This window comes from Cololabis saira, chromosome 19 (genome assembly GCF_033807715.1).
Source record: "Cololabis saira isolate AMF1-May2022 chromosome 19, fColSai1.1, whole genome shotgun sequence".
NCBI classification, from domain to species: Eukaryota; Metazoa; Chordata; class Actinopteri; order Beloniformes; family Belonidae; genus Cololabis; species Cololabis saira.
The window spans coordinates 38,349,985-38,368,294 of record NC_084605.1 but is presented as its reverse complement, the minus strand read 5'-3'; the positions used below and the strand labels follow the sequence as shown (position 1 = coordinate 38,368,294).

General features: G+C 40.8%; 1 protein-coding gene across 2 annotated transcripts in view; it reads left to right on the top strand.

The window, feature by feature from the left end:
- The window catches only part of ttyh2 (tweety family member 2), a 136,170-nt gene that overhangs the window by 84,514 nt on the left and 33,346 nt on the right, over window positions 1–18,310 (top strand). For both annotated transcript variants that reach the window (XM_061707712.1, XM_061707711.1), the window contains exon 5: window positions 2,270–2,365. In XM_061707712.1, coding sequence (XP_061563696.1) covers window positions 2,270–2,365 — 96 coding nt within the window. The remainder of the gene's footprint in view (window positions 1–2,269; window positions 2,366–18,310) is intronic.

The following is an 18,310-nucleotide window of genomic DNA, read 5'->3' as shown; positions in this document are numbered from 1 at the left end:
GAGAGATAAAAGCTGTTTTAATTTCAGCTGTAGCGCTGTTAATATGCCACTTTATTAAGTTTTAATATTTTTTCAGGTGTAAAAGTAACCGTTAAGATCCCCAACCTGGGCTCAGTTTATCCAAATAACGCCTGTTAAGAAATTTGATCTGATGTTTTCGGAGATGAGAAGAGCTGCCGGCTCGGAGCAGCAGCAGCAGCTCACGGCCGGGTCAACCTGCGCCGTCGTCCCGGGGAGAAACCTGCAGCTCTGTGGAGAATTACCGCTGGCTGAAATAAATCATTTAGGAATGTTGGTTTAATAGATGAAATCTAACAGTTGTAGCTACGCCTGGTAAGAAATTTGCTCCGAAAATTTCGAGATGAGTACAGCCGGCTGCCGGCTCGGGAGCTGATTTATGGGTCCACGTTAAATCGCTGCAGAGCCTACGGTGTAGGGTACGGCGTTGGGTACAGCGTACGGCGCGCGTCGCCGCGTAACCTACGCCGTAGGCTCTGTGTTGGTGTAACGCGGAACCATAAATCATTCTTTATTCTGGCGAGGTTTGAAAAAGACTTTGCAACAACGGGCAAACGAGTGATTATGTACATTCACTGAGTGAATATTATGAAAGTAAAATATTTATTTCTCGCTAGAAATGTAATCAAAACGCATTTTTATGCAGAAACTAACTCAAAATATTGATTTTATTCACTAAAAAATAAGAAATGTCCGCCATGTTTTTTTTTTTGATTCAGTCCGCAAATGACGACGAAAAGCATTCTGGGAAATTTTTCTGGCCCTAGTTCACCTAGTGTGCATCCGAAAACCCTTGCTCCGTAGGGATAGATCCATAGCCACTACACTCGTTTTCTTCACTACCACTAGGTGGAAAGAGGAATTGGGACACCACTACCCTCACGGGAACGTGCAAAATGTAGGGGTAGTGCTGAAAAGTAGGGGTAGTGATAGTATTGGGACAGGGCCTCGGTGTCATCGATGAGCCTTTTCATCGAGATGCTTCAACTTCTTGCCAGGCGGCGGGAGCAAAGATGAAACGTGAAGGAAACGACAGGGAGGAGGTGAAGAGGCAGAAAGGGAGTCTGGGTAATAAGAAAGATGAGGAGAGAGATTAAACAGAATGCCAGAGAAGGGAAGGGGAGGGATAAAATAAAAAAAGATGGACTAAAGAATTAGACAGGGGGGGGTGGTGGACATGGGAAGGGTTTTGTAGAACGATGGCCGTCCCAGCATCAAACATTCAGCCATCTGGATCTGAAGCTATTCATTATTAACCGTCTGGACTGGTTCTGCGGTGTCCAGCGCCGGGCTTGGCTGCTCTTCTCGTACCAGATGGTTACGCTGAGATGGGGGGGGTTTGTTCACAAATGCATCCACGCACACACAGCTGACCACTGGTCCATGTGCCTGGTGAGGTGTAAAGAAGTGGGACAGCCCTCCTCTGCGGCTGCTCGCCGCCTTCGGGTCGTGGTCTAAAGTCGCGCCTCACTAACTTCACTTCTGTCAACCAGGTTTAGTTTTTTTTGGTTTACTAATTTTGCAGTAATTAGTTACACTAATTGAACTTCTGCTAAACTGTGCTCAACTTTATATACAAGTACTAAAGAGCTGGTGCTAAATAGGCTCTGCTGGAGGAATGCCCTGTTTTGATTGCTGAGTTTTGTTACTATGGAAACATACGCCAGCTTTTAGAGCTCAGTTCAGTTCAGTGCAACATTTTATTAACAAATAAAGGGAAATGATACTTTAGTAGAGGACAGGCAGTCGTCTACAGCACAGTTCTGAATAATTGCTCGGGGGTCATGTTCTGGGTCTCTGGAAAGCGTCTGGAGACAACTTTTGTTGTAATAGACGCTATAGAAATAAAATTGAATTGAATTGAACAAGCAGAAACCTTCAGATGAAACTGAAGAAGCTCCAACGTTTCATCACTCAATTGTTTTGATTGTTTCCAATAGGTTTTTGCAACCAACATTCTTCTTACATGTTCGATATTATGTGCTTTATATATTATTATATCTAAATAATAAGATGGGGAAGCCTTAGTAAGTTGAGTTTAAACTTCCTGAGAAGTTATGATACAAGTTAGAACTGTTCTAAACTCTTAAATAGCTTTCCTATAACAGAAAGAAACCATCTTGGCTATTTGCTAGCGGTTTAGTTTTTCAAGTGATGTTTCTACTGTGATATTTCTTGGTTTCCTCCAGTAATGTGCCCTGGCGTGCATTGTGCAGCAGCGGTTGAGAGTGTGCTTGTGTCGTGTGTGCAGGTGGCTCACCTACCTGCTGATCCTCATCCTGGACCTGATCATCTGCCTGCTGGCCTGCCTGGGCCTGGCCAAGCAGTCCCGCTGGCTGCTCACCACGTGAGTCCCACACACCACGCAAACACACCACATTTGCACAGATGAGCTTTATTTATTCATGTTTTACAACAGAAGAAACCATCTATAACACTTGTAAAGATTTGTAGGTTTAACATAGGGCTGGGGATCCATTCAAATGTCAAGAATCGATTCGATTCCCATTCTTAAGATTCAGAATCAATTATCACGCTTTGATTCGATTCAATTCAATCCAATATCCATTTGGGTTAGTGTTATTAAAAATGTTTTTTAAGCTGTTCCCTGAATTATATGACTGTGTAGTTCTGCAACATATGAATACTAGTATTATATTAAGATTCAACAGCAAGTATTGCAGCTAATGATGCTGTAAGGACCAATCAGCTCCCAGAATGCTGATAGAACTGTTTCAGAAACATTGTGTAGAATTATCAAACAGATCCAGGGAGGAAACAGAGGACGAATGAAATCGGTTTTATTTTTTACCACATTCCGTTTAAATTTTTTCCATTTTTGGTCTATTTCAATTTTAAATTTTTGAGAATTTGGTTTTTAGCATTTTATGCAAATGTAACCCCAAGACAGTATATAAAGTAATGAAATATAGACAATTTATGCAATTATAACTGAAACCTTTAATGTTTTCATACCTTTAAATATATTTAAAGGCAAAAACATGGCACCAGTTATTCTCGTGTCCAACAAAATTGCATATTTGGGCATAAACAAAAAAATACCAAAAGTTGTAACGTAATGATGAAAAAAAAAATCAATCTTTAGACATATTATGAATTGATTTTTAGGAATTAATATGAGAATCGATTTAGAATTGGAAAATCGATCTTTTCAACACAGGCCTAGTTTAACATTTCTTTGCACAATGGGAAGACGGGAGCCGTCGAGGCAACGAAATCTATTCACTTTACCTTATTAAAGGTTATGAAGCTTGTTTCATTTGAAAAGATGACGGATCAGACAGAATCAACACATCACATTCCAGGCTAATTTAGCTGAGCCTTAACACGGTCCTACCTAAGCCAAAGTATTTCACTTTTAACCCATAGCTGCGCTCTAAGTTTATTATCAGTGTCACAACAACTCCATCACGTCGGATTCACACTTAAACTGGCTACAAATTGAAAGTACGTACAAAACTGGAGTTGGCTCTCGATTTGTGATATTCAAATAAAAGTTTGTCAAATAAAAGGGTTATTGATGCATGGAAACGCAGTCACTGACTGTTGAGTTAAAACACCATCATCTATTACATGAAAACTGATGTTTTTCTTTTATATACTAACGTAAATTTGGTTGACATTGAAACATTGTAAGGTGTAAATCTTACAGCTTGCAGCTTTAATTTTATGGCCAACACGTGTGAGCTTGTGGCCTCATGCATGGCCTGAGTGTATGAAACAGATAAATATGAATGTCATTATCAAACACGAGCACTTTGATATGTTAAACCGACGTGCACTTAAAAGAGCCGGCTCTGCTACGCGGTCATTTTTCTGTTTTTGAAAGGGCGTGTTGCTTTAAAGGCCAACGTCATGAAGATGAAAGAGGGAGAGCAGAATAAAAACGGCAAGAAACATAAAATGGATTAACTACAAATGCAATAAATACTGAAAACAAACAACTTTAAAGCTACATAACCGGAGATTTAAGAGCCACCATTAAAGTTTATTGATTCAGAAGTCCACCTTTATTCCTTCAGGAAATAAACCTTGAAAACCCTCTCTGGGTATTTTCCTGTAAAAATAAATTAATACTGCCTACTCTGTGGCTCCGTTTTATCACATCAATATGAATAAAACAGACGTTTTTCCCTGAAACGTCCAGCAAAAGACACTTGATGGAGTTTCTTGAGTTCAGTGATTTAGCAAACGTGGGGGTTTATCCCGAGGGGGGAAGGTCCCCATCTCTTCCCATGGGAAACTCTGAACAGTCGGGCTCAGCCCCGGATCATATCCGTGCACAAACACTGCTCAGTTAGCCCCGTCATATTCCACCATTTGCCTTTCAGCACTCCCAGCAGGAGGTTGAACTTTCTCAGAGTGTTGCCGTCTCACTGCCTTTGCCCTACAAATTGGACTGGAAAGCCGCGGAGACAAAGCCGTTCCAAGTTACCGGCAACACGACTTCCTGTGGATTGTTATTCCAGTTAAACGTTCGGCCTGTTTGAAACAGCTTCAGATATGGAAAACATGCTATTCTGTGGCAGACACCAAAGGAGGGAGTCCCTGGAGCCTTGTGTGGCACGTGATTAATTATTCAGCTCTGTATTTGAGGGTTTTTTCATTTCAATATTTTATTTATTCAAGTACTTAAAAGTGACAGGAAAACTATGGAGCTAGCACAGTCTCATAATTCGCAAATGCACACACCGTTTCACAAATGCACAGGAAAAAATTTGCAAATGCACAGAACAATTCACACGTTCGTAGGACAAGATATACAAATGTATTTTTGATGCACACACAAATATAACCTGATTTACAAATGTTTTTTTGTCAGTGAGCTGCGCTGGATTTGTGTGTGACTTTTGAGACTCCCCTGACGTGACTCGATCCACAAATACGTTTTTTTAAACACGGAAGGATCTGCAACCAATCAGATGTCTTCCTTTGTTTCAGCCAATCATAAGAGCGCACCCCACGTGGGGGATGATTTACTCTAAACCAATCAGATTAAAGGGGTGGATACACCTGCTGTTTGAACTGCGTTCGCTTGTTCGCTTAGAAAAGTGATTCATATTTGGAGTTGGTGGAGTAAAGATAAATAAACAGCAACACGGATGGAGAGGAGATCACTGCTCTGCTTTTCTTGTGATCTCGGTAAAGAAAACAGCGCGATCAGAGATGGTTTGTGTCCCACCAACTCCAAATATTAATCACTTTTCTAAGCGAACGGCGCTAACGCAGCTCAAACAGCAGGTGTATCCGCCCCTTTAATCTGATTGGTTTAGAGTAAATCGTCCCCCACGTGGGTGCGCTCTTATGATTGGCTGAAACAAAGGAAGACATCTGATTGGTTGCAGATCCTTCCATGTTAAAAAAATGTTGTGGATCGAGTCACGTCAGGAGAGTCTCAAAAGTCACACACAAATCCAGCGCGGCTCACAGACAAAAAACCGTTTGTAAATCAGGTTATATTTGTGTGTGCATCAAAAATACATTTGTGTATCTTGTCCTACGCACGTGTGAATTGTTCTGTGCATTTGTGAATTTTGTCCTCTGCATTTGTGAAACGGTGTGTGCATTTGCGAATTATGAGACTGTTCTAGCTCCATAGAAAACAAATGCTCTCAACTCCCCCTGCACGGAAACGGCGCTCGAGTCATTACTGTCTGAAAATACACTCAGTTTTGTACATTTGGTTGTTATTTTAATTCCCTTTATGGATATTTCACATTACTTAAGAATCCTCCTGCCATTCCTGGTCACATAGTCAAGGGTGTGAGCTGAAAACATCCACCCGCCTCACCACAATCCCTCCCCCGAGTGTCCCGGGTGTCTCTCCTCTTCTATCTCTGCTCTTCTATCTCTCCTCTGGGTGGATGTTTCCTTCCACCAGGGAGGAAGTGGTTGGAGGCAGAGTACGCCCTGGCAGCCGGCCAGCCCCCTCTGGTGTTCCTAGCCGGCCTGGCCGGGTTTCCCCGGGACACAGAGCAGCAGCCTCCCCCAGAACTCACACCCACAACAGAAACATCGGGACGGCTCCATAAACTTTGCCGTCAGCTGTTTTTATTAGGATTTCATTGCAGAGCCGTTGTTTTCTTGGATGGTTATTTTTGCTGCTATGGGGGTTTTGTTTGTTTTTCTAACAAACTTAACACGGTACAAAGAATCCGGCTCGCCTTTATCGCAACAGGAAGGTGGAAGAAAACTGGCATTAAAACTGTGCACATATTGGAAAGCAGAGTGTCAATCTGTGTTAAAATGTCACGGAGCAGTTTCAGCGTTATGGATCGCAGTTGTTTCCGTATCGCTAAAAGTAAAGTAAAGAATCTTCCTGCTTCCTTTTCCTCACATTATCAGACTCATTTCTCCTGTTCAAAACATGTTTTTACACATGAAAATGCTTTTGATTACAGTTATTACATATTTGGTAGCAGCACCTTCTTTTTGTCTCACTATATTACAGGAGTGACATCGTCTTGTTGATGACTTAGGTCTCGGATATAAATCCTGAGCAACTCCAGAGTTAAGTTTAAGATGTGTTTATGAATATTTAATAAGTCGTCTTGTAATTTTGCTTCAGAAAATGAAAAATTCTTTCCGCATGAAAGAAAACTTCACAGCGCTTCGTCTTCACCATGTGCTACCACCACATGTTTGTGGGCTTTTGACCTGTTAAAGAAATAAATACAAATGTTGGGGTTTTTTCTCACAAAAACACCAGCGTCTTTGCCTACTCGCAGGGAATAGTTCAGGAAATGTAAACTACAAAATACTACTAGTTTTTAGCCTTTGAGCTAAAGAGGAGAATTTAATGAAATGTTATGTATTTTTCGTGCTTGAAAACATGAGTTTGGGTGTCTGATGCTAATATCAATTCCAAACTTTGAACTAATACAATAATATCACTCTGGGCCCAACTAAGTCTGAAATATGACATTGAGAGATTCATTGATAGATTTGTAAGGTATATTATGACATCACTGACCCATATCCGAGTACAGCGAAGCCGGCACGGGAGAACGGGGAGAACGTGCATGCAGAATCATGTGACATCACATCCGCAGGACAGCACGGGAAATTCCGGCCCGGAATTGCAGCACATTTTGCAGCACGCAGCCTGTTCAAGGCAACGGAGAGATACACTAGAGGGCTCATTCTTTTTGGTTTGGAACGCTTCATCTGACATTACTACTAGAAAACTTAAAATGTATACGAATTTTTTTCATAAATCCTGCCTCAATCCTGCCTCATGCTCCTTTAAGAAAACTCAAATATCCTATCTCAAAAAATGTGAATATTCTGGGAATCTTAATCTTAAACTGTAAGCCATAATCAGCTATATTAAAATAATAAAAGGATTGCAATATTTCAGTTGATTTGTAATGAATCCAGAATGTATGACATTTTAGTTTTTTTAATTGCATTACAGAAAATAAAGAACTTTATCACAATATTCTAATGTTCTGAGACAGTCCTGTACATATATTTAGACCAAAGCATGCTGCAGACGTTTCATTCAGACCTCAGGAAACTTTGTCAACTTCTAAAAGATAAATTGGATAGAATATGTCTCCTTTTAATACGTCAACACTAAATTCTCAACACATGGTGGTGATGATAAACTTCTACTTTGCTCCACGTGGGGTATCTGGATTACAGGGCTTCAAGTCTGGTATGCGGTGTGTGCGCAGGCATGTGGGGAAGGAATACACACAGCAGTAACACTTTAAGTACGCCTTGGTGATCAGAAGTGTGTGTGTTCCGATATGTGCGGTAGCCAGGAGAAGGTGTCATGTGAGTGCAGCCGCAAACTAAAATTGGCCCGTCCGAAGTGGTTAACACGCTTCGCTTCATATTTGGCAAAACATTCGAAAAGAAGGTTCTTTTTATATCAGTGTTACTTAAGGAAGCGTGAGTCAGCTTGGTCCAGAGAGATGCTGCTGCCGTCACACAGGGAAGCCTTTCAGCGTACGGGTTCAATTAGTCTTTAAGCGGGGAAATAACTGACATACTATCAGCGTGGTTCTAGATAATCAGTTGTGGTGTGTTAGGGCTTTAATAGTTGTTCATTTAATTCATCCCATTTTGAATAAAGCTTGGTTCGACTGAAATGCAATCATACCTTTTCAGTTTAAATGCATGCGATGTTCTGCAGAAGTTGAAAGTTTGAATTTGAAATGAAGTCTTTTTTTGACTTCCTGCTCTTTTTTGCAACACGGAACATTGAGAGGAAACCTGTGGCGTGTGCTATACGCCCCCAGGGTGACTCTGTACCTTCTGCAGTGAAGGAAAACTGCTCAGCAAGAGTTAGAGTTCATTTAAATGGAAACGTAAAAAAACTAAGCTATGTTGAAAAGCTTATTTCAACAAAAGTAAGAGAGGAAATGTTATTGAGAGTCTGAGAAGGTTCTCTTTGGGAGACGTACATGTACTTCTTTCCCCTAAACTCTTTCTTACGCCCTCAATCAGCACACTAATCTACAAAGGTGTAAATGTCCCATCAAATGAAAGAGGTCTGAAGTACATGTTTTAAAGGAGCTTGAGGCAGGATTTATGAAAAAAAATTGTATACGTTTTAATTTTTCTAGTAATAATGTCAGATGAAGCGTTCCAAACCAAAAAGAATGAGCCCTCTAGTGTATCTCTCTGTTGCCTTGAACAGGCTGTGTGCTGCAAAATGTGCTGCAAGGCTGGGGCCGCTTTTCCCGCGCTGTCCTGCGGATGTGACGTCACATGACGCTGCATGCACATTCTCCCCGTTCTCCCCGTTCTCCCGTGCCGGCTTCACTGTTGGCTGCAGTACCCCCGACGGCCGTCGTGGTGAAGGGTGGCGCTAGAGAGTCTCATTTCTTAAAAGGAGCCTCATGCTCCTTTAAATACATTAGATATTTGAGACTCATTTTATCATAAATATAGTTGAATATAGAGCACACACTTGTGATAACCTGTCCAATCAGGGATTACGTTTTCAGATGACTTGAACAATAAATACAACTATGGTATTTTGAAAATATATTGAGCGCTGACCAGGAACACCGCTACTTATAAGACGGACAAGATCCTCTTAATCGGGTGGTGCATTGTCAGTTTTGTATCAAATCAGCTGCTTTTTGAGGTAGAATTTTCAGCAAAGTCTATGCTTTTACAATTAGTTCCACTATTATTGCGATAACGACTCAATAAGTTGTGTTTTTGCCTTTTTTTTACATTAGTACAATGGCTTTGAATGAAAAAACTATATGTATGATCAAAGTGTACACTTTCAGCTTTCATTCAAGAGGTTAGACAAAACAATGTCATTTACCATTTAGGAACTACAGCCACTTTTAATAAATAAAAAGTACCTCCATCCTTTCAGAGGCTTTAAATTATTTGGACAAAGTAGCATTTAAATATGGCCATTATTTCAACACTTAGATGAAACTTCATGGACATCATTAAATTCTGTTTCCTTCCTGGAGATGCTTCTACTGCAACCAGATTCTGCCTCTGTCCATTCATGCCTCCAGTTTTATCTTCAATAACTTAAAAAAAAACATGCTCCATTAAGATAAGATCAGCTGACTGACTTGGCTATTGAAGAATATTTCATTTCAAGGTCTCGAGTTGCTTTCGCAGTATGTTTTTCATCCATATCCATCTGCAGATGAGGCATCGTCCCGTCGGTTTTGTAATATTCTGCTGAATACGAGCAGATATTGTAGCTTTATTCACCCCAGAATGTATTTTTTACTACGTCAGTCAGTGGTCACATCATCAATAAACACCAGTGAGCCATTTACAACCTCACATTCCCGCACCATAATGCTGCCTCCACCGTGTTTGACACAGGATGTGGTCTGCTTTGGACTATGAACTGTCCCCGTCCTCCTTTATTTTCCCTGTCACTCTGATAAACGTTTATCTGTCAAAAACGATCTGATTCTAGACCAGGGGTCGGCAACCCAAAATATTCAAAGAGCCATATTGGACCAAAAACACAAAAAACAAATATGTCTTGTATCAGCCTTAGAAGGAAGGCAACACGTGCTGCATGTAACTATATTAGGCCGCGTTCAGACTGCCAGCCAATATCCGATTTTTAGCCCATCCAGATTGAAACTGGATGACTCTTTTGAAGTCTGAACAGTCCCAAACCGCATGAGATCCGATTTTTGCAAACCACATGGAAACCACCTCCGGGAGGTAGTTTCATATCCGATCATTATCTCATTTGGGCAGATGCGTCTCAGACTGAACATCCAAACACTCAGATCGGATATGACTGTCCCAGACGCTCCAAACCACCCGCCCATTTCCAGTTGTGGAGCTACTCATCCTTTCACAGAGAGCATGTACCAAGGGCGTAACCATGGTATAGACATTGGGGGGGTCCAAAAATTTTTTTTTAAAAGGTGCATTTCCCACAGTTCTATGATTTTTATTTAAGGAATAGTCTGCAATTTATCTGAGATAGTAGTGAATAGGATAGCTTTCAGTTGGGAAAAATTACATACCTAAAGCAGGTTGATGTAAATATTGTGATTGGAACGACAAAAAATCCATAGCAGACGATGGACTTTTAATTCACACTGAAACGTTTAATGTGAATGAAATCGTAGATTTGTACAAAGAATGAAATGTAAAATCTTGATGTTAAAATGAATGTATATACAGATTTATTCATTTGACAGTAAAAAATTGTTTAACAGTAAAAGTGCATACAAGACTGAACAAACAAAAAACAATTTACATTTCTCAGTTTCTTAACTCCTCTCAGTGCATTCTTTTTTTTATTTATTATTATTATTAGTGTTGCATGTATTGTTCTCTACAGGACTGTCTCAGAAAATTAGAATACTGTGATAAAGTTCTTTATTTTCTGTAATGCAATTAAAAAAAACAAAAATGTCATACATTCTGGATTCATTACAAATCAACTGAAATATTGCAAGCCTTTTATTATTTTAATATTGCTGATTATGGCTTACAGTTTAAGATTAAGATTCCCAGAATATTAAATTATTTTGAGATAGGATATTTGAGTTTTCTTAAGCTGTTTTTTTAATTGCATTACAGAAAATCACAATATTCTAATTTTCTGAGACAGTCCTGTATGTGTAAAAATGGGGTGAGTATGTGTAAAGGTACTGCAACTACAGACAAGGCAGCAGGGGGCAGAGATGGAAGGGTATCATCTAAATAAATGATCCAAAAACATGGAGGCGTTCATCATTTAAGTCGACTAGTCTCTGACAGATACGTTTCCTGTCCAATGCATCCAATTTTTCTTGATGCACATGGCAAATGGCAATGTTGTTTAGCCGGGTCTGCGTCATTGTTGTTCTTAGCCATGTCTTTAGACGTCTCAAGGCGCTGAAACTTCGCTCTGCCTCCGCTGAGGAGGCAGGAACAACCATCAGCAGTCTCAAGAGGACCTCAACTTGCCTGAAAAGATGTCGCACCTCTGGCACCATTTCCCGGAAAATGTCTGCTACCTCTGAGGAAGATGTATAAGTGTAATTGGCCCGGAACATTTGCAGCTGCACTTCTAAAGCCATGGCATTCAGCTCTGGGTATTCATCTTGGACTGCATCAATCTTCCCAGAGATGAGTACGTCTTCTAATTTTTGCAGCCTTTGAAGCCCCTCCTGACTGAAACGCTCAGTGCACTGCACCAAAGCAGTGTCCAAGGTTCTGAAGTACTGCATTCTGTAGTACGCCTGGGCAGTGGAATGACAATGTGGTGTGGCTGAACCAGTGAAGCGCTTCGGTGGCCTCCGTACATGAGGCATCTTGATGGGCTGCAGGTTTAGAGATGTTACAACCTGAGATGCTTTGGAGTACAGCTGGTCAAAGTGCTCTTCACATCTTTTGGCCTGGATGCTTCTCGTCACATGCTCTACAGCAGCCAGCATCCCTGATGCTGTTTGTCTTCTCTGCTGCAGAGAAAAGTTCAGCTCCTCCAACACAGCCATGACATCTTCTGCAAGAACGATGCCGAGAATGGTATTGCCCCTCAAAAAGCTGTCATGAAGGCCACTTGCTTTTGCAGACATTTCCATCGTGGTGCATCGGGACATTTCTTCTGTGGCTGTGAGCACAGAGTTGTATTGGGTGAGGACAGAGCGCATGGCTGGCGTTCGCACTGTCCACCTGGTGGGGCAGAGAGGCTTTAGAGATGTGTGCGGAGATGTGTGATCTGACTTCGCTATAGCAGTGAAGATAGCCTTGAACTTCCCAGACTGATTGAATAAAACACCCAACTCATGCACTAACTGCATTGCATCTCTTATAATAGGGGAAGATACACAGGTGGCTTGGGTAATCAGATTTACACAATGCGGCCCACAATGAACATACACGGCAAGAGGCTGTTCTTTCTTGAGATGAGCTTGCACACCTTGCATCCTACCAGACATATTGGCTGCCCCATCATAAGTTTGACCCCGTAGTTGTGATAGTGGGAGATTTAGGCGAATTAGCACATCTTTAGCTACATTAGCTATGTTTTCTCCAGTAGTGGATGTAACCTGATATAGGCCGATGAATTCCTCTCTGGGTTGCAAATTTTTGTCAACAAAGCGCAGACAGAAGGACTCTTGCTCAAGTCCTGCTGCATCCTGTGTCCCATCAATGATGAGGGAATACTGAACAACTGGCAATGATTGGATCTCCTTTGTAATTTCATGTACAATTGTGTTACTGACGATTTTCAGGACCTCGTTTTGAATTTTGGGGCTGGTGAAATTATTGTGCCGCTGAAGCCAGCTTGTAAGTTCTTCATCACCCTCTGCCTTGTATTTAATCAGCTGGTGGAAGTTGCCCTCTTTGTTGTCATGCCCCCTTAAAGCATTGCCCTGTCTTGCCAAGCACATCACCCCCCCCACAATCTTTAAGAGATTATTTCTGGCTATGTGCTGCTGCTTTTTTACCTGAGAGGAAAGCTGTGTACTGACAGGCTTTTTGCGGTGCAAATGTGTCGTCATCGCTGCTGAATGACAATCACTGTCTTCATGTTGGGAGAACCTTTGGAGTGCTTTTTTCCAGTTGCTAAATCCTGTTTTAATAAAAGCTCCATCAGCCTTACTGGCTAAAGAGGATTTCTGATCTCCAAAATATTTGGCACAGTAAAAACACAGCACGCCCTTCAAGGAGGGGCTGTAATGAAGCCATGTGTACTGTGTAAACCAACTGTCCTGAAATTTGAGAGTCTTTTTTGCCAGGGACTGAGTCTGAATCAAGCGGGTATTGGGCTGGTGTGGGCAGCTACCAAGCTCCTCCATGCACTGATCACTGCTCTCCCTGCCTGGTTCTGTCCCTACATCCCTGTTAGTCTCCTGAAAAATACACACCATGTAGTGTTGAAATAACTACATTTTTAAAAACTTTTTACTGTCTATGTGCTCTACTAAATTACATTATAGTTCCCATTCCAGTGTCTCACCTGATCATCCATGTCTTCAGAGACTGCCCCTGTCTGGCCTGTCCTGACAGCATCCCTCTCCCTGTCTCTCTGTGCTGCCTGCATTATGACCAGACATTATTATTGTACCAGAAGAACAATAACTGACCCTGAGGATCATTTTATTTTAAATATTCTGCTTCTCTTACTAGTTTTATTTACTTTTTCTCATTTTTCTCATATTTTTTCATCAACAAAACAAATTTTACATTTTTCAAAATAACAAAATAACATATTTGAACCATTTTTCAGACAATAAAATATAAAATGAATAAATCTGAAAAATTGTTCAAATATGTTATTTTGTTACTTGAAAATTTTTAAATATGTTTATGTAAAATATGCTATTTTTGTGAGGGGGGATATATATTATTTTTCGGCATTACCTTGTTCTCTATAGCTGATATAACATGAATTACTCCTATGTGGGATCAATAAAGTTCTTAATTTGGCCATCTGAGAAAATTAAATATATTATATTTGGTGCCTAACTGTTTCCCAAGTATATTAGTGCGTGTGTGAATGAATAAATAAGACGTAAAACGTAAATTTCTTTGTAGAAAGGCGCTTTATGAAAATAAGTAAATTTACTTGCATTAGTTTACAGCGCAGTCTTGAACATCCAATATGGCGGCGACGTTGACGTATCGCAGCAACCATAGACATATAAACGTAGACGCCCCATGTCAACGTCGTCGCCATATTGGATGTGGCAAGACTGCGTACCGGGTGAAGGCTGATTTATGGTTCCGCGTTACAACAACGCAGAGCCTACGCCGTAGGCTACGGCGTAGGCTCTGCGTCGATTTAAGGCGGAACCATAATTCAGGCTTTATGGGAACATATCGGAGAACAACCAGAAGAATATAGAGTGGATTAAAAATAAAAGTTAAGTACTGAGCTACATGTGTCTCCCGTCTGGGCCATTGCAGACTCATTGCCTGAGCATGAAAACCAAACATACCCGCCATCTCTTTGTTCTAATTTACGTGCGCGGCGGCAGCTCGTTGTGTCGCATTAAATGTAGTTCGGGCGTAATACCTGCTTTGAGCTGGTGAAATTAAACAAAAAAAAAAAAAAAAAATAGATAAATTAAACAATTCCTCGAGGCAGAAAAAAATCCTCGATCATTTTTTGTAATCAAATTACTCGAATTATTCGAGGAATCGTTTCAGCCCTACTTGAAAAACTTTTTAAAAATATGTTTATGTGAAATATGCTTTGTTGATGAGAAAATATGTTTCTCTATTTTTCTTATTTTTGTGAGGGGGGATATATGTTTTTCAACGACACAATGGGCGCATTGCATCATTGGGCGCGCGGCACATTTAAAAAAAAAAAAATAAGACGTTTATATGCACCTAAATTAGGTGCATATAAACGTCTAATTTATATAAACGTCAAGGGCGTAACCATGGTTGGGAGACACTGCTCTAGCTTCATATGATACCAGTCTCTTTACTTCAAGCTAACTTAGCTATCTCAACTAACAAACTGAGCCCTTTTTAACGAGTTAAATATTTCAAATTAATTCAAATATTAACACACTCAGTTTGACAACATCACTCCTCTTTAGCTATGTAGTTGCTTACTGTCTGAAAAAAACGTCGTATGTCCTGCTTTTTCCGCTTTTTCGGTAACGAAGGACTCATTGCTCCCTCCACGGTTTCACACAACGCTGTCTATTGTTTCCTCTGTCATTTGGCGGTCGGAGCCGGTGGTTCAAACCGAGCCGCCGTTACATGGACGCAACCAAGTGTACAATTGGGAGGGGGGTGGTCACACACTTTAGTTTTCCTTATAAACGGAAATAAATTGATCGGTAAATTATCGAAAATAACAAGAGACGGACTGTTGAGCCAGGTTTCATAAAATTAGGAAATATTTAACAAATTTGTACATAATATTATTGGGGGGGACAGATTGGTATTTTCCCAGTATTGGGGGGGACACGACCCCCCCAAAGAATGCATGGTTACGCCCATGGCATGTACAATCTCTGATGTCACGTCAAAAACTATTATTTGTAGTTTGAGTGTTGCAAATTCACATTACAACATGTTTTAATAGCAGAAAAAAAGACCGCATTTCCACGTACGGTGCGGGTCGCCGCGTACCCTACGCCGTAGGTCTGCGTTGGTGTAACGCGGAACCATAAATCAGCCTTCAGTCGCGCTGTGACTGAGCCTGAACCTGCAGCCCATCAGGGCGACGGCGGGAGGATTAGAGTGAGATGGGGCAGTCTCAAACGATTTAAAATATTGTACAGTGCATGCCCAGCTTTACAGGTATGGAACAGCATGTGAGCTGGCTCCATATTGTTATTGTTTTTGATGTCGCAATTACATGACTTCACACAATACACGCGCTGGGTGACGCCTCCGCTCCGACGTCGTTGCTACGGCAACGCGTCAGATCAGTCAATGATGTGGCGCAGTCTGAACAGAACCAGATCCGATTTGCACACTTGCTAAAAACAGTGTGGACAGTCAGCCCTGAGAAGGAATCAGATATGAATCAGAATTGCCTGCAGTCTGAACGCGGCCTTAGTTAGAACTGGGGGAAGATTCTTTTTTTCATTCTGCACTTCGAGAAAAAAGTCAATGTCGAGAAAAAAAAGTCAAAATGTCAAGAAAAAAGTCAAAATTTCGAGAAAAATGTCAAAATCTCAAGAAAAAAGTCAAAATGTCGAGAAAAAAGTCAAAATTTCGAGAAAAAAGTCGAAATGTCGAGATTAAAAAGGAAAGGAAGAAAAAAGAGGAAAAAAAGGAAAAAAAAGAAGAAAAAAAGGTCAAACATTTTAGAAAAAGCTCCAGGAGCCACTAGGGCGGCGCTAAAGAGCCCTGCAGACCCCTGGTCTAGACCATCTGAGGCTTCTTTAGATGTTTTTAGACGAAGGCTAATCTGGCTTTTCTGTTGGTCAGTGTTCAGTTTCCACCTTGTTGTAAAACCTGTGTATTTACATACACAAATGCATCTCTAGACTGTTGATTTTTTTTCTACTAAATAATGATACAACTACCCTCTTCAGAGGTTTCTGGACTTCTTTGGCCATTGTTAAGGGCTTTTTCTTCACTGTGTAAGGGATTCTGCCATCATGTGCTGTACGTTCAGGCCTTTGAATGCTGTCCAGCTCATCTGGGCTTCTTTTCCTTTGATTGCGCCTCACCTGAGGCCTTTTAGCTCACTTATAGATTTAGGTTGCTTTTTCAACCTAATGATGGTCTCCTCCACTTTTAAAGTGGAAAATATTCTACTTTTGAAGGAGAAAATGTAAAATAGGGGCTTTATCTCGGAATGTAAAGTCCATTTTCTCCCGCTTTTCTTCTCTGTGGCTCTTTACTGGTTTATAATTCAGTGAACTTTAAGTACCCTGATGTTTAACTCTGTAGTGGACTGAAAGAGGCCATCAACAGTTTGTGTAAGTTTGTTTAATATGTGTTCATAAAACTGTCATCTTCACTTTTGAATAATATGTGCAGCATGTCATGGATAAACCTAGGGCTAAACTTAATTAGAGCAAATAAAAACAATCTCCCTTCTCCTACTGTAAAGCTTTCTGCTGTTAAGTTGAACATGTTAGCATGGGGTCCGTGGAGAATAACTTGCTTTCAAAGTCGACCTGAATAGCCGATCCCAGGAAATCCAGGTTTGTGCATCTGAGATGAAGCTTCTTCCATCCCTGCAGGTTTCCACTCGGCCCAGCGCAGCTCTGTGTGCTCATGATGCGCTCGGACCGCTGGGCATACAGTTTAGATAATAACGGCCTTCCAATACACTGCACTAAGTGCAGGACACATGTGAACTCTTTAATTTTCAATGAGTCAGAAAAGGTTTAGCTGTTGTCCAAAAGCTAAAAGTCCAGGCCATAAGCTTTAAGTTAAAGGATCTCAAAATAGGCCTCAGGTAGCTTTAGGATGTGTGGGAGAAAAACAAGAAAAGATCCGGAGGAAGTTGCAGGTGTAACGTTACTCCTAGTATACAGGACTATCTCAGAAAATTAGAATATTGTGATAAAGTTCTTTATTTTCTGTAATGCAATTAAAAAAACAAAAATGTCATACATTCTGGATTCATTACAAATCAACTGAAATATTGCAAGCCTTTTATTATTTTAATATTGCTGATCATGGTTTACAGCTTAAGAAAACTAAAATATCCTATCTAAAAAAATTAGAATATTCTGGGAATCTTAATCTTAAATTGTAAACCATAATCAGCAATATTAAAATAATAAAAGGCTTGCAATATTTCAGTTGATTTGTAATGAATCCAGAATGTATGACATTTTTGCATTACAGAAAATAAAGAACTTTATCACAATATTCCAATTTTCTGAGACAGTCCTGGAATAACATGTATTTGGCTACCACTGGTCTCAGGTGGCTCCTTGAAGAAGCCGTTGTTTGAGATGAAGAGAATGACTGTGTCTCTCTCCTGTATCACTCAGTCCAACTAGAATGATATTATTGGCTGTCTGGTAAAAGTGGAGCTTTCCCTTTCCTTTCCATAAACTGGTTGCAACAGCCGTACTGTAAACCTTTTAGCTGAGATACAATCATCTGATGTAATTCAGAGCGACTGGAGTGCACTCGCCATCTGCCCTGCTTGTTGGCCCCCGTAATGTTTTCATGGAAGGTGCTTTGCTGCAGCTCTACGCTCCATTTGCTGCTATTCCCTGGATCTCCTTTGCCAAGCGGATCGTGACACTGGGTGTTACGGTGTGGCCTGCCTGGGACACACTCCTCCGGGACTGGGGGGGGACTCAGTGTAACAATTGTCCAAAGCTCTGCTGCTTGGGTGTCACTCAGTGGTCAGATATGCGTGGCCTGTGTGACA